The 27,333-nt window shown below is 42.1% G+C and overlaps 1 protein-coding gene across 1 annotated transcript in view; it reads left to right on the forward strand.

Annotated features, from left to right (window-relative positions):
* Positions 1 to 27,333, forward strand: part of gbe1b (glucan (1,4-alpha-), branching enzyme 1b) — a 146,851-nt gene that overhangs the window by 109,198 nt on the left and 10,320 nt on the right. The window contains exons 14-15 of the mRNA XM_015951338.3: positions 1,668 to 1,798; positions 21,935 to 22,052. Of these exons, the coding sequence (XP_015806824.1) occupies positions 1,668 to 1,798; positions 21,935 to 22,052 (249 nt within the window). The remainder of the gene's footprint in view (positions 1 to 1,667; positions 1,799 to 21,934; positions 22,053 to 27,333) is intronic.

A 27,333-nucleotide genomic window follows, 5' to 3' on the forward strand; every position in this document is an offset into this window, starting at 1 on the left:
ATTTACCAGGATACTTCTAAAAGTGAAGTTATAACAAGATGACATTTTTAGTGGTTTTTGTAAGTGACCTGCAAAGTCCTTCTGCACAGAAGCAGCAGAGAAAAGTCCTGTTCTTTTATTCAGAGATTTAAACATCAGAAAGAGACTTTGTGGAACATCATTCACATACACCGGTAATGCCAAGAATGTTCAGAGATTCTCCTGTAATAACCAGATAAGTCCAAATCCTCTGTGGAGCTTATCAATGGCATTGCCAAGGTAATTGCACTTATTAGATATCTTATGTAGCCTGGCTTGTTCAATATTTCTCTGTGCCGGGTTGATCCAAGGGCATTTTGTTGTTGAAACAAGAAGCGGGAGATGATTTGTCAGCGGTTTTCCTCAATGTCTTGATTGCAAACAGCGGAAATGGAAACATGGAGAGAGTTTGTTAGGGAATTTGTTTGATTTGTAGAAATATTGAAGCTTCAAAAGACCCGACGGAACACAAACGGAAGCTGCTGTTAATAAAAACCTCACCTGAAGTGTAACAAAGGGAAGAAATGTCAGTAAAAAAACAGTTGACCGCAGAATATCCATCTGCAAGACCTAAATTACATTCAGATGCTGGCTGTGAAGTATTTTTGTAATATTTGTAACATACCTGTAATATTTCATATGCAGATTTTAAAACGTACCTCATTGTTTGAGATGAAGTTGAAATTCAAATCCATTTTTTTCCTTAACTGGGCCCAATTGAATGTGTGTTCCATTGAAGAAAAGAAGCAGAATGGAAGGTCGTAGGTAAAGTGTGGTGGGCTTCCTGTGCTGGCTTCACAAACAGGGATTTTCCCTGCTGCCCTTCCTTGGATAAGTTGGACTCTGAACGGTTTCAGGTCAGCATGATGCTGCAGGCGCACACTGAAACAGAAACTCTGCAGGCTCTCAGACTAAACTTCAGACTAGAAGCTTTGATATCGGGGAACCATATGTTTGCTTCTCATGGGGCCAGTGCTGTGTCTGCATGGTTAGAATGTGACACAATTTAGAGTTTAGTTTATCACAAGAAAAGCAAAAGATTATACATCGATGTAAACATCAGGTCTGATTGCTTCTGCATTTTTTTTTCCCTAGACGTAAGTAAAACTGGACTGAGTGTGCTTATGTGACTACAGCTTGATGGATGCAGGTTAAATTTGTTTTGCAATTCTAAAGCAGTTCCTGCCAGCCAGAGGAAGTTGGCATTACTTCAGAGCTCTCGCAAAAATGGACCGACTCCAGACTGTCAGCTGATTTCTGAACCTCCATCATCTCCGCCGGTCCAGTTTCAGGGGTGCTTATCATCTCGTTCAGCCGTGAATATGCTGCCCTGAAATTGGCTTGGGGAACAAGGCACCAAAAATAGGGGGTTGGGTGACATTGATAATCTCTGCTAATGACACGTTAGCAGTAGCTTGCTCTGCAGGAGAGCGGTGCTTTTATCATGTGCTGTCTAAAGCTGACAGTGTCTGCCTTGCACCACCCTGAGCTGCCGGTTTCTGCTGATAAGTGCCACCTGAAGTCTGTTTGGCCTCCTGATATAATGCATCCTATAATGACTGTGTAAACCAGCAGGAGAAAAGGTGATGACTATTCATAAGGAAAGATTTTATTAGCTTTTCTTTTCCTCTCTGGTTTTCTTCCTCCAGGCTTTCATCAGTGCCAAGCATGAAGGAGACAAGGTCATTGTGTTCGACAGGGCAAATGTGCTCTTTATCTTCAACTTTCATCCTGACAAGAGCTTTCAGGACTACAGAGTGGGTGTAGAAGCACCAGGAAAGTATCCTTTTTTATCCTCAATGTTTCAACTCCTTTTTAAAAAATCTTCAGACCCTGAAGAGCTTTTCAGAGTGATACCGTTGTTTGTCACAATATGACTATTCAAAAGATCACAGGTAATATTTCAACAAGGGTATTTTAATAAGTGAGTCAGAAAAGGAAATCTTGGATATCAACAGTTCCCCGGACAGCTGAAATGACTTGACAGAAATAAGTATTTAGAGACAAGTATTTCTTTACATGGCAGAACTTTTTGACATTATGCAGGAATGTTATTGCCACAAAGAAAGAAAAAATATATAATATGGAAAACCAGCAATCAGCCAAAGAAAAGATTAGTTTAGACTAGTTTAGTTCTTTCTTGTTTTTAGAACTAAACACAACATACATTAAAGGTGAAGTAGGCAGTTTTGGCTTGCTTTTAGCACCCCCCAGGGTCCGTTTGTAAAACCAAATGCAAAAGCTTCTCGCTGTGCGTTTCTTTTTAACACCTTAGTCTAAAAGCTGAAATGTCTCCCCAGCCTTCCATAGTGTCTACAGGAGTGATTCATCACAAAATTTAACTAATCAGCTGGGTTCATGATCTAAAACATGCAGGAAATGTGCTGGACACAGACTGCAGCGCCAGGTAAGTCAGCTCATTTTTTCCTAAGTCCTAATAGAGACGCCCACCACTCTGAAGTTGCAAGTGGAATATTCTGGCCACAGGGGGCAATAGGGGCTAGGTGGCTTTTCATTAACCCAGTGAAGGGTCATTTTGGCACATACTGGCTCAAGAAAATTGTTCAAAATGACAACGTTGCAAACTATCCCTTTAACGTTTATGAGCAATCTTCCTATATGCACAAACCTAAAACCCACCCCTCCCCCCAATTAGTCTTTTTCGATTATTATAATATCAATTAAAGGTTTCGGATGCGGATGTGCTTCTTTGAGTGAAAACCCCAAAATGAAGCATTTTCTTGAATGCAAGGTATGGGACTCAAAGAGCATCCTTCAGTTCTTCATAAAGAGTCTGAACCAAGCACATGTACCAGATTCGGGGAGCCAAGATTAGTCGATTAGTCCTGATTACATCGACTACCAAAGTCAATGATGACAAATACATTAATAGGCATCACTGTTTTTTTTGTCAACCTTTGTCTTTCTCTCAAAACTGTTGCTGTACCTTCCACTGCATCGTCTGCCTTTGACTCTCACATGCAGTAGTAGCATTAGGGGTCAGCCGAGGCATTGCACAAATGCTTATTGCGAGTCGACAACAGAACTTGCGATTTTGGGAGCATTTTATGAAATTTGAAGAGAAGTGTGTGCAATGCAAAATCTGCAAGGTAGAATTTTTCTTCTATGATCGTCGTCGTCGTCTTCCTCCGCTTATCCGGGTCCGGGTCGCGGGGGCAGCATCCCAACTAGGGAGCTCCAGGCCGTCCTCTCCCCGGCCTTGTCCACCAGCTCCTCCGGCAGGACCCCAAGGCGTTCCCGGACCAGATTGGAGATGTAACCTCTCCAACGTGTCCTGGGTCGACCCGGGGGCCTTCTGCCGGCAGGACATGCCCGAAACACCTCCCCGGGGAGGCGTCCAGGAGGCATCCTGACCAGATGCCCAAACCACCTCAACTGGCTCCTTTCGATCCGGAGGAGCAGCGGTTCTACTCCGAGTCCCTCCCGAATGTCCGAGCTCCTCACCCTATCTCTAAGGCTGAGCCCGGCCACCCTACGGAGGAAACTCATTTCGGCTGCTTGTATCCGCGATCTCGTTCTTTCGGTCATTACCCAAAGCTCATGACCATAGGTGAGGATTGGGACGTAGATCGACCGGTAAATCGAGAGCCTGGCTTTCTGGCTCAGCTCCCTCTTCCCCACGACAGATCGGCTCAGCGTCCGCATCACTGCAGACGCCGAACCAATCCGCCTGTCGATCTCCCGATCCCTCCTACCCTCACTCGTGAACAAGACCCCGAGATACTTAAACTCCTCCACTTGAGGTAGGACCTCTCCCCCGACCCGGAGGTGGCAAGCCACCCTTTTCCGGTCGAGAACCATGGTCTCAGATTTGGAGGTGCTGATCCTCATCCCAGCCGCTTCACATTCGGCCGCGAACCTACCCAGCAAGAGCTGAAGGTCAGAGCTGGATGAAGCTAGGAGGACCACATCATCCGCAAAAAGCAGAGACGAGATTCTCCTGCCACCAAACTCGACACACTCCACACCACGGCTGCGTCTAGAAATTCTGTCCATAAAAGTGATGAACAGAACCGGTGACAAAGGGCAGCCCTGGCGGAGTCCAACCCTCACTGGGAACAGGTCCGACTTACTACCGGCTATGCGGACCAAACTCACGCTCCTCTGGTAAAGGGACTGAATGGCCCTTAACAGAAAGCCACCCACCCCATACTCCTGGAGCGTCCCCCACAGGGTGCCCCTGGGGACACGGTCATAAGCCTTCTCCAAATCAACAAAGCACATGTGGATTGGTTGGGCAAACTCCCATGCCCCCTCCATCACCCTTGCAAGGGTATAGAGCTGGTCCACAGTTCCACGGCCAGGACGAAAACCACATTGCTCCTCCTCTATCTGAGAGTCAACTATCGATCGGACCCTCCTCTCCAGTACCTTGGAGTAGACCTTTCCAGGGAGGCTGAGGAGTGTGATCCCCCTATATTTGGAACACACCCTCAGGTCACCCTTCTTAAAGATGGGGACCACCACCCCGGTCTGCCACTCCCTAGGAACTGCCCCCGATGACCACGCAATGTTGTAGAGACGTGTCAACCATGACAGCCCTACAACATCCATAGCCTTGAGATACCCAGGACGAACCTCATCCGCCCCCGGGGCTCCGCCGCTGTGTAGTTGTTTGACTACCTCAGCAACTTCTGCCCCCGAGATCGGACAGTCCATCCCCAGGCCTCCCAGCTCTGGTTCCTCCTCGGAATGCGCATTGGTGGGATTGAGGAGCTCCTCAAATTATTACTTCCACCGTCCGACTATAGCCTCAGTTGACGTCAGCAGCACCCCATCCCCACTGTAAACAGTGTGAGCGAGTTGCTGCCTTCCTCTCCTGAGGCGCCGGACAGTTTGCCAGAACCTCTTTGGAGCCGATCGATAGTCTTTCTCCATGGCCTCACCAAACTCCTCCCACGCCCGAGATTTTGCCTCGGCAACTGCCACTGCTGCACCCCGCTTGGCTATCCGGTACCTGTCTGCTGCCTCCGGAGACCCACAGACCAGCCACGCCCTGTAGGCCTCCTTCTTCAGCCTGACGGCTCCCCGAACCTCTGGTGTCCACCTGCGGGTACGGGGGTTGCCACCACGACTGGCACCGACCACCTTACGACCACAGCTAGCAACAGCCGCCTCGACAATCGCAGAGTGGAACAAGGCCCACTCGGACTCAATGTTCCCCACTGCTCTCGGGACGTGGTCAAAGCTCTGCCGGAGGTGGGAGTTGAAGACCGTCTTGACAGGTTCTTCTGCCAGGCGTTCCCAGCAGACCCTCACTATGCGTTTGGGTCTGCCAGGTCTACGCGGCATGTTCCCTTGCCATCTGATCCAACTCACCACCAGGTGGTGATCAGTTGACAGCTCCGCCCCTCTCTTCACTCGGGTGTCCAAAACATACGGCCGCAGGTCAGATGATACGACTACAAAATCTATCATCGACCTGTGACCTAGGCTGCCCTGGTACCAAGTGTACCGGTGGGCATCCTTATGTTCAAACATGGTGTTCGTTATGGCCAAACTGCGGCTTGCACAGAAGTCCAATAACAAAACACCGCTCGAGTTCTGATTAGGTGGGCCGTTCCTCCCAATCACACTCCTCCAGGTCAAGCTGTCGTTGCCCACGTGAGCATTGAAGTCCCCCAGCAGGACAATGGAGTCCCCTGATGGAGCACTATCTAGCACTCGTCCCAGGGACTCCAAAAAGGGTGGGTACTCTGAACTGATATTTGGCCCATAAGCACAAACAACAGTCAGGACCCGTTCCCCGACCCGAAGGCGCAAGGAAGCTACCCTCTTGTCCCCCGGGGTAAACCCCAACACACAGGCAGAGAGTCTCGGGGCTAACAAAAAGCCAACCCCAGCCCTCCGCCTCTCACCCGGAGCAACTCCAGCAAAGTAGAGTGTCCAACCCCTCTCCAGGTCTCGGGTTCCAGAGCCAATGCAATGTGTCGAGGTGAGTCCGACTATATCTAGCCGGTACCGCTCAACCTCTGCCACAAGCTCCGGCTCCTTCCCCGCCAGTGAGGTGACGTTCCATGTCCCAAAAACTAGTTTTCTTGTCCGGGGATTGGACCACCAAGGCTCCCGCCTTGGTCTGCCACCCGATTCACATTGCACCGGACCCTTCATGTTCCTCCTGCGGGTGGTGGGTCCACAGTTGGACGAGCCCATGTATCCGGTTCGGGCTGGGCCCAGCCGGGCCCCATGGGCGAAAGCCCGGCCACCAGGTGCTCGCTCACGGGCCCCAACCCCAGGCCTGGCTCCAGGGTGGGATCCCGGTAACCCTCCGGGCCGGGTACTCCGACTCTTCGTTTTAACCGCCATGATGTTTGAGCATTTTTAAAGGAAGCACGTTCAAGAGGGACAATGCCTCTGTAAGCTAATTTGTTAGTGAGCTGTTAACATTAACAGCTGTAAGATGGCCATTTCATTACCCTTAGCACATGTCATGTGTTTGCTGTACGCTATGTTTGCTAATGTTTTTCATTATAACCCTACGTTAGTTTTGTTAAAGCTACAATGGCAAATCTGCAAAACAAGCTAGCTTAAAACATTCTTTTTCACGCCTCATAACAATGGTCGAACATAGTATAGCTATAGATATATTGTGGAGATTTAAATTAGTGTAATGGTTCTCTTGGATTTGTATATAAACCCAATAACACGGCTCGGATGATACCAGCTATTGTACCTTTTGGTTGTCTGTCTCACCGAACCACTATATACGAGCGAGAACTTGGTCTTTTTATTTAAACCAATTGAAGGATGGGTTTATGAACCCCTGTTGTTTTAATTTTAATCTCAAAACATTGTTCTTGAAATAATATTTTTTTCAACTTAAATTCGTCATTTCAACTTATATTTAAACACTTCCTTTTGAGTGGCCTAAAGTTGTAATGCGGAGTTTTCCCTTTCAGGAATTGTGTGATTTTTCAGAAATTCATAAAAATTATTGTCTTATCATGTACTGTGATCAAATTTAGGCAATATGTTTATTTATTTATTTATTTTTTGCTAAGCCCAGCCCCTGTCCCGAAGGGCTCTATGCAATATGAACCGAGCATCGGTAAGCACGGACCAATAGCGTTATACTGCCACTTATGGCCAGACGTTGATCACAAAGCGTGCTCAAGCTTTTAAGGACTAAATAAATAATGTGGACCTCTCCTTTAATATGCCATCGTAGACATAGATGTTATTAATCCAAATTGGGGATTTATTTATTTTTTAACTCTAACTTGTATGTTTTATTGACCCATGTCTTTGGCTCAGATTCTAACATTTGGAAGAACAATTTCAGTTCATCTTGCTGTGGCTGAGGATTCGGTACCTTTCTTATCGTCAGCATCCTCTTAAGGGATGCTCACACCATTGGTTTGTTTTCCTCCTACTACAGTTAGTAAATTTACATCATCCTTTGAAAAAGGCTAACTCTTAGTTATTCTTGACTGTTTTGTCCATTTGTCAGGTTTCCTCGTCTTTAATGTTCACTGCTGACTGTTGATGATTCGGAAAGCTTGACTTGGCTCATAATTAAGCTCCTGCTAGTAAATTTTCAGGATGCCACGAGACGTTTAGGATCCTAAAAATGTCCCCTGAGAAGACTCTGGGCTGAGAAATGGATCAAAGATTTAAGCACTGTGTGAGACGTGTTAAAAATAAACGAGACTTGTAAAGACCCATGGTTTTAATGGCATTTCCCCCTCCTTTTCTCCGAGGCTGGTTCTTTTTAGTTGTAATTGTTGAGGGATATATGAGTCAGTTGTTTATTGTAATCTTGTTATGCTGTTAGAAGGAAATAATATCAAAGCCCAGTGATTCAGAAAGACTCTTTAGCAACATTGACTGTCAGGAATTTAATGAGTCCCACAGTTGTGATTACAGCAGGGTTAATGATCAGGAATGTGGAGAGGGACAGGAAGCTGACAGATCTGTGTTTATCATAGATGATATTACTCCCTTATGAAGCCTCCTGGAGCTCAGGCCGTCCAATTTCCCAGGTGGACACGAGGCTTTACCACTGCTTAGCTTATAACTAAAAATATGTCACAGTAGAGGTTGTTTGTTTTCTCGGGATGTGGGCAGCTAAAATTGCAAGACCATATCAATTCAGCAAACACATTCTCACACCCAAGGTGTCAAAATATGACGCATGTTACCAAGCCTCAATATATGACGATTTGGGACGCCCCAGCGCATCAGGAGATGACGATCAGGGACAAACAGCTGACGCAGCGTCGGTATTCTACGCCGGTGATGAGACGGACATTAGAACTACGTGTGAACTACTTAACCTTCCCCTCAACCCAATCCTAACCTTAAGGTCACAGTTTATGGACCTTAAGGTTAGGATTGGGGTGAGGGGAAGGTTAAATAGTCGAATAATGTCCGTGTGACGCGCATCAAACAGTGACGCCAGCGGAGACACATGAACCAGTGTGTCCCTGATCATCGTCTCCTGACGGGCTGGGGCATCCCGAATCGTCATATATTGAGGCTTGGTCACACGCGTCATATTTTGACGCCTTGGGTTTGAGAATGTGTTGACTCAGCACTAAGCCACAATGATTAGATCCAGGTTTTTTTCTTCTCAGTCTTCTAAGCGGTTGGGATGGATTGTTGGAGACTAGTTGGAAACTCAAATTGCTAGAAAATATGCACGGTTATAGTTGAAGTTATAGGACCTTGGTCTTTCCTTGTTATCGCTTGTAGTTTATGGCATTTTAAGGGCTTTTGAAATATTTTAAACTACTTTTTTAGGTTAAAGAGGCAACAGATGAGTTCTGTGAGGGACAATTGGTTGTCACAATATGCGAGCAATTTTTCTTGTAGTAATCTTTACAAAATTTCTTTAAATGACAAATCCGTTTGTTTGGAATTTGGTCACCAACTAAACTAAAAAGTCATCTCACATTAATCAAACTTTGTGACTCAAAACAGAATTGGGAAAGGTTTGAGAAGAGTTCCAGATGCAGTGACTCCAACAGTCTTGGAGGAAATTTGGTACTTGAACTTTTCAAAATTAATGCAGAGAACTTTAGTTAAGTTGGCTTAGGTAATAAAATAATGATCAGAATTGAATTTACTATATAATTAATGTGTAATCTGTTCTCATCGTTTTTAATATAGAATTGTATGAATTTATTTGTTTGGAAAAATAAGTTAGTGCTGAAACCCTTTATTATTTAGTTAACTGAGTTTTTTGTATATTAATTAAAACACAAATAAAAGTAACCCATAATCTTTTAACATTACACCTTAATTATGAGCTTTTTGATGTGGAATAATTGTACTTTTTGCCTCTAGTACATAGCTGTGCATTGATGGGGTGAGTCGTGGGCAAAGCGCTAATAGCCCTGCTGCACAGTGTCTGTAACATCATTTTCGAGGATTTATTTTCATTTAGATTGAACCGCATCTTTTCCTCCTGGTGCTTCTTTTGATGTTTAAGGAGAGGCCTCAGACACTGGGTGGGTTGAGAGGAAATGCAAATAAATGTGAGGGCAAAGCTCTGGCTGTCATTATACAGAGAGGCAGTAAACACATAAAGGCAAATGTGCTGTGTGTGTGAGGAAGGTAAATGTGCCGCTTGTACGAGGAGATGCAGATCCTCCGATGGGAACGTGTGCAGAGGATCCAATTAGGGAAGAAGACAGATGAAAGTGCCACTCAGAGGCAGAGGAGGTAAACAAGACAAGCTCAAAGAGTCCAAAAGTGCTTTTTCATTACACACAGCTGTCATATACTTAAACTTTCTTCTACCTGTGTGAGGGTCAAGGTGTCGCAGTGGAGCTCTGCTCCATGGCTGAATTTGGAATGGCTGTAATAGCTGGATACAGCTGACCACGCTGTGTGCACCACTGAAAATTGATCCACTATGGAATTTCCTTTGGCAATGTGACAAGTACCGTATTATATCAGAGTGTGTGTCTCTCGCCTGCAAAGAAATACCATTAACACACCTTTTGTTGCTCTCCGTCACATGTTGGATGACTGCCTGCTTTTAATGTGGATCTGCACGTGCTATCCCTCTAATCTGTAGCTTCCATGGTTAATTGTTTAATTGAAAATGAGCAGTTTTGCCAAGTTCAGAACTGTTTAAAATGCACATCACAGCACATCAGGGCTCATGGATAAAAACAAAGTTTTCAGTGAAGAAGCCACTCCAACACTGTACAGCACATATGTCAGACTCAAGGCCCGCGGGCCGCATGCGGCCCGCAGAGCATTTTTATGTGGCCCGCAAGATAAATATCAAAAATATATTAAAACTGGCCCGCTGGCCGATTTTGCCGCAAACACTTCAACTCCCATGATGCTTTGCGGCATCAGTGCGGAGCCGACGCGCCACCTCCTTTGTGTTTGTTCCAGCGCCTGCTGCCGGTGTCTGCAGCTCCGCTGTCTCGGACAAACTAAACACTCCTCTCACTCAGCGCTGAGTTCACTCAGCTATTTTCTGACGTTGAAGCCCAGAAATGGAGATTTTAGCCGCTCAGTAATGTGTTCACGACTGAAAGAGAAAGTTTTCCAACTAACGTCCAGACAGAGCCGATATAACTCCAGCGAACAGCGACACGCTCAAACCAGCACGACTCTGTGGCTGCTGTCATTGTGTTTCCTCCCCGACACACAACAACGCGGTCAAGCTGCTCAGACATGTTCAGCAGCACAAACCTATGTGAGCACCTGTTGTCATCTAATGTTGTCATTATTATGATGAAGATGAACAAAACAACAGGAGTCTCCTCAGCTCAGATCAACCCCATGATGCAGGTACCTGGCTGGAACAGGTGAGCATCACAGTAAACCAGTGGAGCAAACTGAGCTTTAAATATTTAGGTTTTATGCTCTTTTTCTGCTCCAAAATATGAAAGTTAAAAGGTGAGATATTGCATTTTCATTTAAGATAAAATGATATTTTTATTTTGTTGTTGGCCCGTGAGAAAAGATTTAAAAGATTTAAAGATTTAAAAGATTTTAAAGATGCTGATTATACCACAAGTAATGAATACCACTGATGCCTTTTAATTAAAACTGACTTGCTCGTGTGTAATTTGGTTATTCCACATTCAGTGTTCATGCAGAAATAAGTTTGTTTCCAAATTTAAAGGTTCAAAATTGCATATATGTTGATAAAGAAAATGTGCAAATTTGCCGTCACTTTTTCAAAAAATATTAAGTTAGGCCCTCAAGTCCGTCCCAGAGTTTCATTTCGGCCCCGTGTGAGTTTGAGTTCGACACCCCTGCTGTACAGCTACAGGGCTGTAGAACAATATTTGGCCCCTTATAGATTTCATCTGTTATTGATTTTTTTTCTTGTCACACTTAAATGATTAAAGATAAGATGTAGTTTTCAAATAATTACATAAACTTGGCCCTACATTACACACACACACACACACACACACATATATATATATATATATATATATATATATATATATATATATATATATATATATATATATATATATAAAGGAAGGAGGAGATTGGAGGGACAACAGTACACAACGAATAGACAACAACCAATAATACAGAGACAGGAAAAGACAGTGAGGTCAACATAAAAAAATACAGTTTCTCTAATTGCTGTGTTTAGGATTTTCTTAAACTTTTCTGCAGAATAGTTTCAATTTAGCCAGATTAAAGGATTTTCCAGCATAAACGTTTCAAGTCAAACGTCAGCTGTTCTCCTTCAGGATTTCTTGGTAAAGAGCTGAATTTATAACAGAAGGTGGTCTTGAAGCACCAAATCAGCCTCATACTATCACATTACCACCACTATGTTTGGCTGTTAGCATGATTTATTTTTTTTTTCTAGAAGCAGTGTTGGTTTTACATCGGATGCTATGGGAAGCACGCCTACCAAAATGCTTCACTGTGCGGGGGTGGGATTGCGCCTCATTTATTGCGCTTACATGCTGTGTCAGAAAAACAAATAATGTTGGACTGAAGTCAGGCTTTTAAAATGCATTTAAATATGTTTATCTGGCTGAAGTTAAATTTAGCTACCTAGATGATGTGATTAGTTGGCCACTCCCCTTCCAAACGTGATGAGAGACTTTATATCCCACAGTGGGGAAATTCACTGGTAACATTTCCTTTTACAGTCCCCTAATTACTAAGTACTTACATGGTAATTACATAGTAAGTTAAAGTGTAATATTGTTTCTGAGTTCTTAAACAGTTATTACCATGTAACTCAGGTTCAATTCAAGTTTTTAATTTTCTTAATCATTCTCAGTAATTACTACTTTACACAATAATTACACTTTATTACAATTATACACTTTAATTACACAATAATATACTTTAACTTACTATGTAATTACCATGTAAGTACTTATTAATTAGGAGACTGTAAAAGGAAGTGTTACCAATTCACTTGTTACAGGAGCACATACACTTAGAGAATTATTCAAAGAAAAAATAATAACAAAAGAAACTATTTAAACTAGGATAAAGGCTCTCAATTTAGCCTTGATTAATGTCATAGCTCAACTGATTGTTCTGTTTGGTCTGCAGAGGTTTTGGATTTCTACTATAGATGCCATTTTTGCTTCTCTGTGTGATCCTTTATTCTTGAATTTTGTTAGAGTGAGGGACTATGTGTTAGCCTGGCCACGACCCATAGACAAAGCTCAGTCATGGGGCAGAGTCTACGGATGTCATTCAAACCGTCTCCACATGCTATTGGACAATGAACAACGCCACCTATTCACCGCTACACATGTCATTGAATGGGGCAGTCTACCATACACCATCAAAGAAGACACAAGTAGACACAAGTACATCATTTTTCAAAATGAAAGACTCAAGTACCTCTATCTGCTCTTAAAAGTCCAAGTCTAAAGGTTCAGCCCTAAAATGTTCAGTTGCTTTTTGGCCTTTCACGGTTTTAGATGCATTTTTCCCCAGCTAGGATTTTACATTGTATCCTTGTTCTTCCATGAAGAGGAATTAAAAAGAAAAAATGAAGCAAAGTACTTTGATAAAACACACTGATCATTAACATGCAGTCATTGTCAGCTTTTCAACGAGCTCTCTAAACATCAGTGTCTTTTATTATTTTCTCTCTGACTCGTGGTGGACACAATCTTCAGGCAGCAGTCTTTATCTGGCTGGTTAGAGTATTTGAAATCCCAGCTGGATCCCGTCATGAAAGCTGTACCTGTAGGGGCAGATTGGTCTTTGATTTACACTGTGCCAATAGGCAGTTGCGATTGTGTCAGGTTATCATTCTCTTTTGCAGTCTGAGCCTTTCCTGGCATGCCGTTCAGAATAATGCAGCAATAGAAGTGGTGTCACAAACTCACAGGAATTTTGAGCAAAATAAGCACTGCTGTGCATAAATAAATGATATCCCCCCAACATTATCCATTTCCTTGATAAGGTATCTAAAAGAGAAGTATACCGCTTTTTTTTTCAAAGTAGCTCTTCGTTTGCTGTAATATATGTCAAAATCAGCGGCGCTGTCAGAAATAATTATCATACTTTTCACTAATTCTACTGCAGAAGGGTTCTCATTGGGCTGAATGAAATGTGTAAACACAAAAAAATTCAGAAGTCTTGAAATGTGTTTTTTGGGAGATATGAAAAAGAATTTGATTTCATGATATATGGTGAAATTTGAAGCTACTTTAAAATATGTGTGTAATTAACATGTTTCTTAATAAAGCTTCAGACCCAGAGATCGCAGATTCACCCAAACATGTCCCACCCAGCCCCACCTCCCCAGCAGAGAATTCTCGGTTGGAGGGTCGAGCTGTTAGCACACACACACATCACTCATCTTGGGTTGGTAGCAGATTCCCAGTCTGACTCATTGTCCCAGTCCATCCCTGACACTCACCCATCAAAGTTTAGCTAGCAGCTAGCATTTCAGTTGTAATCACTGCACTGGCCTATCCATCGGGTGGTTTTATGGCACCGGTTTGAAGAAAACCCATTCTGGTACTGGTGGTGGTCACAACAACAGTCGGTGAAATCACTGTCAAATTCTGGCACAGGTTTAGAGAGCTCCTGCGGATGTCTTTTAACCATTTCTGACAATTCTTCAGGAAGACTAGACAGGGATCTTGTATGTCTCACAGACAACAATCAATTTTGGGGGGGTTCTAGGTATTATTTAAAATGCAGACTAGATAAGAAAGAAATCACTTCTTCACGTCTGTGGAGATTAAACTCCCCGCTAGATACTCAGAGAGACTGGGTGTTCATGTTTACAGTCCAGGGGAGGAGGAATCCAGACTCGAGACCACCTGCATGGGGAGGAGAAGGGCAATGATGACGCAAAACCTGCTCCAGCCAGCTATCTACGTTCATTTAGGCACAGTTCAAGGAGAGAGCAACTGAGAAAGGAAAATGCACACAAGAATTTGAAACGCACTTAGGGAGTATTTGTCATGAGGCAATAACAGTTTAACATGGTCAAAAGCTCCGGTCAAATTAGCAAGAAATAGGACTTTTAAAGGACATGTTGTATGTATTCTCCATTTTTCTTAATATTTTAATGCATTGCTGAAGTGTCAGATCATGAGACGATCACCAATATTTATGTCGACCCAGGTCGGTAATAAGCTGGGAGTCTCCATCCTAGTTTGCATGCGCATTAGAAAACTGATCTCTCATATAAAGTTTGTTCCACCCCGGTACAGTAGGCGGCGACATGCGCCCTACTTGTTAGCATCCTTCCAGTTAGCTCATACAGTAGCAACACAAACAGTAAACAAACGCTGGCGGGAGTTTAGAAGACAGACTTGAAACAGGATATGCATATGCCCCAAGGCTGAAGGAATGGACAGCAACACTGCAGTACAGCTTATTTGGTATGTACTGTACTGTTTGATGGTGTTACACGTGTTGCTTTGTAGCAATGATATTATCAGAAGACGACTTCTGTGGTCTCGTCACTTACAGAAAGCAAACATCGGACTGGTTCAGTTTGGCTGAGCTGTTCACATGCTGAATATATTCAGATTCCTACCGCATTATGTGGATGCTTCAGCTCGACTAGAACCAGTTTGCCTTCAGTCAGACTAACGCATTTACATGCATTTAAAAAAGACGTGGATATTTTAGGGCAATACCTTGGTTTTCTGGTGTGCGTGTAACCACACCGTGTATTGTATCAGGAGAATAGCTAGGATTAAGCAGTTTCTTTCACGTAAACATCTGGAAACTGCCATCCACGCCTTCATTACCACCAGACTGGACTACTGTAACTCGCTTTATGCAGGCATCAAGCAGGCCTCCATAGCGAAACTACAGAAGGTCCAAAATGCCGCAGTCAGGTTACTGACTGGTACCAGGAGATCTGAACACATCACGCCTGTCTTGGCATCCCTACACTGGCGTCCAGTCTCTTTTAGAATTTCGTTTAAAGTTCTGGTGTTTGTTTTTAAATGTTTAAATGAGTTGGCTCCACGTTATCTATCGGATCTGATCCATCCTTATGTTCCCGCAAGGAACCTTTGGTCAGCACAACAAGGACTGTTGGTCGTTCCTAAACACAGACTACAATCTCAAGGGGGTCGTGCTTTCTCAGTGCTGGGGCCAAGGCTCTGGAATGAGCTACCTACATGTGTTAAACAGGCCACCACGCTCGGCAAGTTTAAGAGTCAGCTGAAAACACACTTTTATTCTTTAGCTTTTATTCAAGAAGAGCCTCGTTAACGGATGGCTTTGCACTTTTTTGCTGCCCCACCTAGATTTTATCTACATGTTTTTGTTGGTTTTTAAATGGTTTTACATGTTTTTATTTTTTATGTTTATTTCTGCTGTGCAGCGCTTTGTTTGGTCCTTGGGCCATATGAAGGTGCTAAATAAATAAAGTTTAGTAGTAGTAGTAGTAGTAGTAGTATTGGCAGGGCCTAAAAATCAAATGACTCCGATTGGAATCAGGGAGAAAATGTAATTGGAACATCCCTAGAACCAATATGTTAGGAAATGACTACAGATATCTGTGCAGATATATCATACATCTTCATTGTTAATCCTTTATTGTGGACTTTGATTGTTGGTTTAATCCACTTCTGATTCATCTTTGACACAAACTGCCTTTACCGTTCCTTCCCATCTGATGTAACATAACTCTGGCTGACCAGAAAGCAAAGTGATGTTGACTCTGAAAAGGCTAGACACAGATTGCCAAGGCGTACAAGGCCATGCCACATTCTTTAGATGTGCACACACAGCTCACTTAACTCTCCTTTTTGCCCACAGCAGATTGCTATTACTTCCATACAGCCTGGGAAGGAAAAACAAGCTTCTATAGAAACTAAGTGGTAGCTGAGTCCACAGCATTGGTCATTGTGAGATTGTTTTCAGGTCATCAATGACTCTAATCATGAGGCTTGGGACTGCCTCCTTCTCTTTTTAGTCATGTGGTAAAACTGGTTGTGTTCTTTAATCTTCCTCTTTATTCACAAGGGCTGTATTGATCACTGTGTTGCACAGCTGAACTGCAGGCTGTCGCCGCAGCCGTCTGTAGCCACTAACAAAGACATAATCGCTCAAACCTTCCAACTACCAATTTGTTCTGGTTTTCACTTCCTCACTGAGAAGTTTGCCAGGGAACTCCAAATTACTGTAACTATGCCTCATTTCCAGTACTTTCTGAGTTACAGGCACACACACACACACACACACACACACACACGAACAAGCTCCAGTATTAAAACCACTGACAGGTGGAGTGAATAACATTGATTATTTCATTACAGTGGCACCTGTCAGGGGGCGGGATGTATTTTGCGGTGAATGAACAGTCAGTTCTTGAATTTGAACTGTTGAAAGCAGGTAAAATGGGCTCCTGGAAGAATTTGAGAGACGTTGACGAGGGTAAATTTGTGATGGTTTGAAGAGTGGATCAGAATTTTTCTGAAACGGACACATTTTAGGGAATGTTCCCTCATGCTGTGGTTAGTGCCTACAAGGAATCGGTGATCCTGTAATAAAGGTCATGGATACCGGCGCCTGTTGAGAGCAAATCCCTTGTCTGTTATGGATGCGCTGCTATGCTACAGATACCTTAAAAGATTAATGCTTGTTGTAAAAGAAAGGCTGGTATAGTGTGGTGGTTTGTTGTGTTTGAGGCTGCGTAGGCTCGTATGCCCCCTCTGAAGCTCTGACTACAGTTCTCTTCTCAGAGGACTTGAAAAGTTCATGTTTTCTTTCACATCACCTGAGATTATCTACAGAAAATAAGATGGTAAAATCTTATCAAAGTCCACAAGGAAAGGTGTGAATGTAGAGTGATAGTCAGGTCAGTGATCCACTAGGACACCTGTGGACGTTCCTTTAAAAGGTTCCAGCTCTGATAGTGGCAGACCAAACAACACTTCATGGCTAAGGAATTCCCTGATGGCTCTGAACTCGTTCAGCAGGAAGAAAACATGTTTGGCAGTAGCTCTGGGAACAAAACGGAGAGTTCAGGATGTTGAACTCCTCGTCTCTGGATCTGTCTAATGTGTCGGTGCGGGATAAACAATACAGGTCCATAACAACTTACACGAAATATTTGGTGCTACATTCTTTGGTGCCATTGGTCCAATGAAGACTACAGGACTTTCTGTGAAAACTTCGTAATTAATATACCACTAATTGTAGATGGCTTGAATGGCCTCAGTTTAGAGAAACAACATTAATATTCTACCGGACTGATGAGCTAACGGCTAGTCCAAAACAATCAAAGTGTATTCCTGCATAGCAGTACGTGCAAACATTGTGTGTCAACAATCAAGTGGCTGGTTATTAATCTAAGTGGCACCGGAAAGGGAAAAATAACCATGTCAGAATAACCATGAAAGGTTAACAACACTGCAAACCCGCATTTTCATTGGATGTATAAGCATTGCGCAACGTCCGCAAAGAGTAATATGCAGCAATTAGCTGCATTACATTCGATGTGTTTTCTACCAGCTGCAAAGCGACATGTCTTGGGCACATTCCGAAGGCATAGCGTTGCTTCGCGGTGCTAAATTTACTCTTCAGGGCTATTTCCTTATGCGCTTCACTTCCAGAATGTGTCAGGCGGAGCCAGGCAGGAGGTTAATGTATATATATATTTTTTGTTACTGCAGTCCATGTTTCCGAAAAAACAAGAGACCCCTTCCCTCGCTATTGATAACAGTTTCCCGTAATGGATTAGTGTCAGAAGATTCTAGATGACCGGCGAAGACGAGCCATACACAGTAAGTTGATAAATGCATAAAAACATTTCACTGTAATGTGAAATTAAATAATGAGATGGTAATTTACATTATTTTACAGCCAACTATTTGCTTCTAATTCACCGTTAGCAATCTTAGCGTATGTTAGCCTCTAGCCTTATTTACCTGATATTAGAGTGGAAAAAAAGATGCTGTGAAAAAAATAACTTCTGGGTCGCTCCAGTTGTTTGTTTAGGTAAATGTAATAGATAAATGGCTTGTATTTGTATTAATTATTTTAATGCACTTCTGTCTTGACTAGTTTGACTAGCCTCTATCTTATCAGTCCTGAAGGATTTTAAAGACCCTTGTTTTCACCCAGTTCATTCATGAAGGTATTTGATTAAAATAGTAATATTTTAGAAGTTTTACACTTCATAATGAACAAGATCTCCAGCACATCCTAGACTAATTTTTATTTTTTTATTTTTCTGGACTTAACCTTTCTGAAACTATGATAAATGGATTTTACTTCATCATTTTAATTAAGATATAGTTTCCTCAGACATTTAGTTGACCATCCTTGTATCGTGAGTAATTTCTGTCATCCACAGCACAATGACATTCTCACTGTCAATAAATCCCTACAGTGGGAAGCTCAGGAGAGGACGTGTGGGGGAGGGAAGCCTCGTTTTCAGCAGCCACGTATGTTGCACATGCATGCTAGAACTTCTTTTTAATCATCACAATCAAAGCAGACGACGAGCACCCAGCCAAAGTACAATTTTCTTCAGCTCCGGGGCAAAATGAGGAAATGTTGGAGGATCACTCTCGGACGACAGAGCAACATCTATGGGGAGACCATGATTATTCACACAAGCAATTAGAGCATTGTTTGAACGTCTGCCCCCTTTCTCCTGCTTTTTGTTACCGCACTATTCCTTATAGACCTGATTAAATAATGCACAGCACAGATGTTTGTGGATTTTTTTATTTTTTACACTGTGCTGTATATTGTTAGACAAGAAGATGACTTCCAATTATTTCCAAGTGGGTGGAGCAGAACTATTGTTTTTGCTGTTAGGAAGTTTCCAGAGAAAACATTTCGACATTCTTGTCGAAGTTTTAAAAAGTTTTTAAAGAGTGTCCCAAATACTTTAGCGACAATAATACTAAACTTCTTATTATAAACGGACACCATGGTAATATTAAGCAGTTTGGGTTTCCTTTTTAATGGTCTGATTTATGTCTTCTAGCATATCTGGTTTTCTCCATTTCTTCCAGCTGAAAGACAGAATTGTTTATCTCACCTATTTTATGTTCATGCTTTTGGGCTTCCTTTAGAAAAAAAAAGGTGGGTATATCCTGAAGCCTTCTCTACAGCATATGGCGTGATTTACATATTTCATGCTGTGTCTTTCTATCATGGTTTCTTTGTCAGAAAGCACGCAGTTCATGAGAACCACATTATGGAAGCTGCCATCAGCTCTTCAGGATCTGCGCATCCTTATTCAGATGCACAGAAGAGAGATTGTGCAAGAAAATACAAAAAAATCAGGAATAAGTGACAGCACGGGGGATAGCGTTACTCCCCCGTCCACACACACCGTATATTCATCTACATGACCAGAGGCATTTACATATTCGACTGACACAACGCTGTTGCAGCCCACAAACCTCTAGTTGTTTTATCATTTAAAATTTTATCTGATTTCTCATTTTTCTTTTTTGAGAATGATTCAGTGTCAAACAAAAGGTAATCATCTTTTGCATTACACAGACTAACATTACAGCTGGTGTGTAAAGAAAGAAAATGCGGTTTGTTTGGGATAAATAGTGTAGATTTTGGTGTTTTTGATTTAAATAAGGATACCGTACTTGACTTCAGGCCTCAGCAGATGGATGCCTTCAGGTGCAGCGGTGCTTTGAAGTTGGGAAATTTACCATATATCTGCAAAAATGTAACTTGCTAACAAGTCCAAAACGTAGATGTGGACAGTCATGGTAAACAAATGAGACATATGTGGTTTTTGTGTGTGTGTGTGTGGGGGGGGGGGGGGGGGGTTATGGAAATTGAGCAAAATGAATCTTCCTAGAGTTAAAAACGTTAAAGAGTAAGTCACCCCCAAATCAACTTTTTTCTGATAAATAATATAAATGCGTGTGTAATCGTGCTGCAGACACGTGTAGTCAATAGTTTAGTACTTTAGTGCATTTTAGTTCACATTTAAATTTTCTGCCTAAAACGGTCAGTGTTTTGCCGTTGTCAGGTAAAAACTCTGCACTGCATTTGAATTAAAATCTGCCATCGCTATTGGCTAAAAGGTACCGTAGGACGTTAGCTGGTACCATATGATGTTGCAATGTCATTGTGAGCCTGTGTGTGTGTATTTTTTAGCGGCTCCGCCCTCTCGGTCTGCTAAGCAACAGCATTTTTTGCATTTTTCAAACAGGAAGGGGGAGCGGAGTAAGACGCTGGTAGGGGGTGACTTTCTTTTTAAGAATTTTAAGCAATTTTTGAGAATTTATGGCACTGGTACTTATGTTTTTTACAGATTCCTATCAAAGGTTATAGACACTCTCTCTAAGTTTTGGTCATATAAAGGAAGGGTTGGGATTCCTGGACAAAGCCTTTAAAGCAAGTGATAGGAACCCTAACCCAACCCTCTTTTTTCAGACTCCTCCCCTAAGCCACCCCCCCACAATATCGGAGAATGAACAGATACTGTCACACAACCGTAAAAACATTACTAGTCTTAATTTTGCGCAGTTTTTGGCACACATAAGTGCCTACCGTGAGAGGGAGCCTCTGATTGGCTGATGGAATCAAGCAGCGTGAGCTTCCCGTATGTGTGATCCATTATCTTCTGGATACTGAGAAGTTACCGTTACCTCTGACTAAAGCTGTCTCGCCAACACTGCTGTGAGGAGCGCACACACACACACACCCACACACAGAGACTGCGCTGCCGTGCCTTGAGCTGCACGGCTGTCGTTTAAGTGAGACGCCACAAACTTTGCCCCGCCCACGTGCTCAGAGATTTCCCCGTTCCTGAGAAGTGTGTGTGAACAAAACCTACCTGTGCAGGACCCGAACTGATGCCACCCAGTCTGGTTCATGCTGGCCCAGATGTCAAGGCGCCAAATTTTTGAGAGAAAGAAACCACTGGGACCTAGATTGGAGACCTAGCAGGGAGCACTGGGCTTATAACACAGTAAAGCCCCTCTGCTACTTTGGCTTCATGCTACATAACCATTTAAAAATGAAGTATGTACCTTATAAAGCTAGCCCAGCTCTGGCTTTACTTCCTGTTCAGCTGCTTCAAGCTGATTACGAATGTGTAGAGGGGGAGGGACGGATCAGAGTGCAGTTATTAAAAAATGGACGTTCACGGTGATCGGATGGGGTTTTCACCGGATTATTCCTTTCAAAGGCAATTTCAATTATTCAGTATGTTGACCAAACATTTATTTGTCATCAGAATGTGAAGAACATTTCAATTAATGTCAAATGCTCCAGAAAAACATACTTCCACGCTTTCAAGGCAACCATGACATATTCTGAACTGCCATATTTTAGTTTTTACTGCTTTGGGGGGGTGATGAATGGGGGTATTTCAGTGAGTATACATTCCTTGAACGCTGCTTAGCCAAATAAACTAGTTTTAAACCTTCTCTTCTGTTTCAGTTTGGTTTTATTGCATTTGATCTTTAAAGCTTATTCCTCAGGCTCTTTGCACCTTAACCTCAGTCCTTGTCAGATATAAAATCAAGCTGGATTCGGATGAGGTTCTGTACGGAGGACACGGACGGCTCGACCACAACACAGAGTTCTTCACCGAGCCCACGCCCTTCAACGGCCGCTGCAACTCAGTGATGGTAAATAATTTCCCTCGTGACACTTTTGACTCATCAAAGGTTGTTTTGTTGAATGTCAGCGAGTCCTAGCTTTGGAGCACACTACAATTACAGATCCAGAGCTGTTGACCCTTTTCTCCTAAACTGTGCTGTATCACCATCCCATTGTGTATGCTAATTCCAGCGTGTTTTGGAGGTTGTTGGACATTCACACTGAAGAAGTGGTAAAATTAAGCCTACTCAAAAATGTCAGCATGAATGTGAATTGACTGTTGAGGGTGCTGTTGACGGATACTATTGTCCTGCAAAGCAAAATGCAGAAAGTGGGCATTTTTTTTTCTAAGGAGTTGGTCACAGCTGACAGCATCAGAAGAAGTTGTGGGTGGTGATGCGATGAATCCAGAAATAACACAGAAAAGGAAATGATTCACAAATAAAAGTTTAGATGATCATTTTCAAATTACTTCTCTTTCATCATCTCAAAATAACTTATTTTCTTATAGTGTTTTATGATCAGGCATAGACTTTTATTGGAATTTATTGGAAATTTTTATTTTTTTAGCATTACCTAAGTAGAAACAAAAGCTGTCATTGTGGTACCAAATATAGTACTGTGAGGAAAAAAATCTGCATACTTCAACTCCCCTTCGTTTTCAGACTTCTCATAGTTGTTTTGTCCCATTTGTAAAATGTCACACTGTTTACGGTAATGTGTGTTAAAAGCAGAAAAGAAGAAATTGCCAAAAACCACATAAATGAAACAAAAATTAAAACTTTAATTTAACAGAAAACTAAGTATGGGTGTTCCGACCACACCAGTCACATACTTTGAGATTTATCAGCCTGTAAAACTTTGTCATTTAGCATGACTACAAATGAGACGTTGGCACATTGCAAATGACGTCACCACAGAATCTCCTCTCCCATAGCGTAGCTGCTACTTACCACATGGCCAGATTTATGTTGGTTCTTTCCTTCTGATGGAAGGATTTGAAGTTTGCTGAACTTCCAGCCATTTTCCCTCTGTTGTCCTGGTTCATTGCCGTCATTTTGGTGATTTGCATTTGTAATCCTGGACATATTTTCACACAGACCCTAAAATAACGTTTCAAAATAAGCGTGTTCTTGGCATCAAAGCATGTCTTTGATCCAGGGTGTATCACAAACGGAATTAGAAAATAGCATTTTTGGCCCTATTGACTTGCTTTTTTTTTTTTTTTCGTTCTTCCGGGAACCCATGGTCCGGAAGTAGATGGGCGTGACTTATGCCCCCTATAGGAAGTTGAAAATTAAATAGCTTAACTTATGGTTGGCCTAACATGATACAACAATTACACTAACAAAAATTCATTGTAGTAAAAAATTACTTTTGTTGTATGTCTCTTTTCATTTTTAATTTATTCCTTGTGTCATAACATATTTTAAGAGAGAAACTGGAGGACCAAATAAAAATCTAAAACCTCTCTACATGAGATAAGTCGCACCTTTGTAGTAAACTTTTAAAAAGCACTGAAAAAGTTTTGTTTAAAGACCAAGTTCACTGACAAAACTTTAAAAAAATATATTTATTAGATCTGATTGGTCACTTTGAGTTTAACATGCTGGCTAAGAGCAAGTCTTCTAACCCCTTTTCCTGTCTGAGCTGCTGGGGAAAAAAATCAAAGAGGAACTGCTCCGATTAGAAAATCCAACCACATCTTCATCACACTGAAAATTAGCATTCATGAACTCACCCATCTTGACTTGCAACGGGGAAGGCTGTTTGGGATTTACCATCCAGGAAACAGCAGAGAACGTCTTGGCAAGTTGAAGCTAGCCATTAGCATTAGTAACTGCACAACACAGCAGAACTCCTTCAGATTTGTGTTATCAATCAGAGCCGAGATGCCCAAATATCAGGAAATAATATCCTGCCGTCTTCTGCTCCCTACTCCTCTGGCTAACTTTTAGTTCTTGAAACAAGAGCGCCAGAGCTGTTTTCCAGAGATCGACTCACAAGAAAACAATTCATACTAGACTACTGCTAATGTATTGAAAAAACCAAGTGAACTGAGTCTTTAAAGAAAACAAAATTTTATTTTCCTTTTAAATGTGTGTCTTAATCACTGAAATGAATGTTTTCTTTCTTTGTCACACTATAACAAGCCAGACCTCCTTTTGTGAGTGATTTGTTTATTTCCACCTTGTTTCAGGCTCCTAATGCCTGGTCTTGTACGATCATTCAGCTTTTGTTGCAGCCCTGTTTGTTTTTTGACATTAAAGCTGCCTTTCGAGGCTAAATAAGCTTTTATTTTAATTATTTATAGTTCTGTAGTTTTATCGTTGCAAATTCATTTTTGGAAGTGCTGGCAGCAGATATAAAATGTGATAAAATGGCTGTCATCCTATTAATATTTGCTCCTTTTTATGTCCAATGTTTGATTTCACAAATCAGTTTAATTGGCCTAAAACGGGGTTTGTAGTGGGAGAATCTTGTAAAGCCATTCTAATGAGGTTTAAGTGTGTTGCCATGAAGGAGTGCGGCTTCCTTGGCAAAATGCCACCATCTCCCCGGTCAGGGACTCTCAGCTCAACAACGGCACTATAATTTATTAGCTTCCTTTCAAATTGTAATTTAAGAAAAAGGAAACAATCAAATGTGCCTACACATACACTGAGGACGGAGCCGCCCGTCAGGGGATTGGGAACTATTGTTTTTAGCCTCCTTATAATCAGGATTTCTTTGTGAATATCATACTCAGCTTTTCCTTTGCTCCAGCCGACAGTTGTCCTGGAGTTGAGCATCGTGGGAATCTGATATCTCAGCTCCTTCAGATGCAACTGCAAACACGGTGCATTATTCATGGTGTCAGAACTTACCTTCTCATGCGTGCACCCCTTAAACTTGTGCAGCATTGCGTGTGTGTGTGTGTGTGTGTGTGTGTGTGTGTGTGTGTGTGTGTGTGTGTGTGTGTGTGTGTGTGTGTGTGTGTGCGCGTGCGTGCGTGCGTGCGTGCGTGTGTGTGTGAAAACTATCTTCTCATTAAACGTGAGGCCTCCATCACGAGGGGCGCTTTAGGCTACATCAATGAATCTGTCCTTGACATTTAAAATGGTTAGGTTTCATCTTGGCTGGTCTGTTTTACGTTGGCCCTCTTATTTTTCTTCCAGGGGTAGTTATATGTATAGTCACTGAGACTAGTCAGTGACTTGATGCAATTTGCTGGGTTCCTTATACAGGAAACATTATTTTTGATTGGCTTAATGAGCTGACCTGAATTGGAATGTTTATTATGTGAAGTGCCTTGAGACGACTCTTGTCGTGATTTGGCGCTATTTAAATAAAATTGAATTGAATATTGTTAAATGCAACATTAAATTACAAAAAGATTAATTAATTAGTCAAGATTACCAAATATACATATGTATTTGCTCATTCGGAGATGTTATTTTATCAGATTCGTACCTGAAAACTGAGATTGGTACAAAAGTCCTCTCTTTCACCATCTCGGAGCACAATGTTAGTAATTTAAGTCCGCCCCAGATTTGACACACCGCTTGATGAGGTGTTTGTTTCTCTGAACTCAACTTGAACCTCTCCTGATCAATACTGGAAGTGTTGCTGTTAATAGGGGAAAAACATTTTGCACAAGATGTCTGACAGAGAGCTATGCTGCTTCAAATTTTCATTTAGCAAAGCTTGGCTCTTATTAAGCACATCCATTCATTTATGATTCTCTTCGCTCTGGTTTCTTAGGCTTTTTTTTTCTGAAGACTGAATCTTTTGGAGTTTTAGTTCAATTTTCACCAGTTACTGCATACATTTCCACAGTCCTTTGTTTTAAATTCAAATTGATTTGAACACAAGCATGTCACCCGTGTCCCTCTTGGCTAAAATGTGAAGTTTAGTTAGCTAGTCATCTGCTAATTTTGGCACCAGTGTGAATTAATGGGGGAATCGGAGGAAGTGAGGAGGATGGAGCCGACGGGGAGGGAAGGATGGAGTCAAGTGGGGACTCTTCTGCACATACGTTATTAGTATTTTCTTTATACGCTGCTTCATAGAGATTCTAGAGTGAGGCAACAGTAATGCAGCTTTTTCTCCTTCTCACACCTACCTGGTTATGACAAGAATAATCAGACAGAAGCCACTGCGGGGGCTGCAAAAGGTGCCCACACCATCCATGTTTTATTTAACAACTAATGCTTTCAAAGTCTGTGCAAACTTCTTTTCGCCTCTCTCTTTAATGCGTCTGTCAGTTCTCCAGCTTCCTCGTTACGGAGCGATAATAAACTCTCTGTCCTCCCAGAATGCATCACACCACAGAATGTGGATGCACATAATTAGAAGGAGCCAGCAAAGTCAGGCGCATCCTTGTGTCTTGGTAGGCTTTAGAGAACACCATGTAACCCTGACATCTCACATTTGCAAATCTGGTCAAAGCTTGTCTCTTTAGCCCTATTTTCCTGGGTCATTTTATACGTCGTCACAAAAAAATCAGTAAAGATTAAAACCTTATTTTTCCTCAAAACAAAGAAGTAGGCAAATAATAGATTCAATGAGAAATGAAAAGGGTTTTATGGAACACTGAGTCCTTCGCATCGAAGTGGAAGGTTTTTTTCAAATTAATGAAACATATATATATATATATATATATATAATGTTGTGGAGTTAATGTCAATGAGAGTAAAGAACACAAAAGAGAGGAGGCATATTTTAAGGTGTTTTTAGGGGTAAATAAGTAAAAAGTTGTTTTCTGATTCCCTGTCCCCTAGGATCAGCAAAAATTCAAGATTGAAGAATAAAACATTTGTTGTTCACCAGATAAACTAGAAGAAGGCTAAATGTAGTCTATATGTATATAGTCTGGCTATGACCCATAGACAGATATCAACCATGAGGCGGAACCTATGGTTATATTTTAAACCGTCTCTGCATGCTATTGGACAATGAGCAACATGACATACTCACATTCTCAGTCAACGGGGCAAAGACCTAGTTTGGACATCCTACAGACCTGGTCTGGACCGACAGACTCCATGTAGACGTGATCTGCACGTCCATGTGACGTTGTCTGTTTGCAGGGAAAGGATTTAACTGCCTGTATCTGCTTTTTACTCTTCAAGAAAAGCCCATCTAAATAATCCAAAGCCGTTTCACGAGCCATCTCTATCTTAGTTGTTCCACTCCGTTGCATCATCTCGTCCACCAAACCGGTAGAGAGCTGTGATTGGCCTCTCACAAAACCGATTGGGCCAATGGTAAACCTGCTGAGGCTACATTGTACAGTAGTGTGGCTAGACCGGCATGCAAAGGAAAATC

Source organism: Nothobranchius furzeri, chromosome 13 (assembly GCF_043380555.1).
Source record: "Nothobranchius furzeri strain GRZ-AD chromosome 13, NfurGRZ-RIMD1, whole genome shotgun sequence".
Lineage (NCBI taxonomy): Eukaryota > Metazoa > Chordata > Actinopteri > Cyprinodontiformes > Nothobranchiidae > Nothobranchius > Nothobranchius furzeri.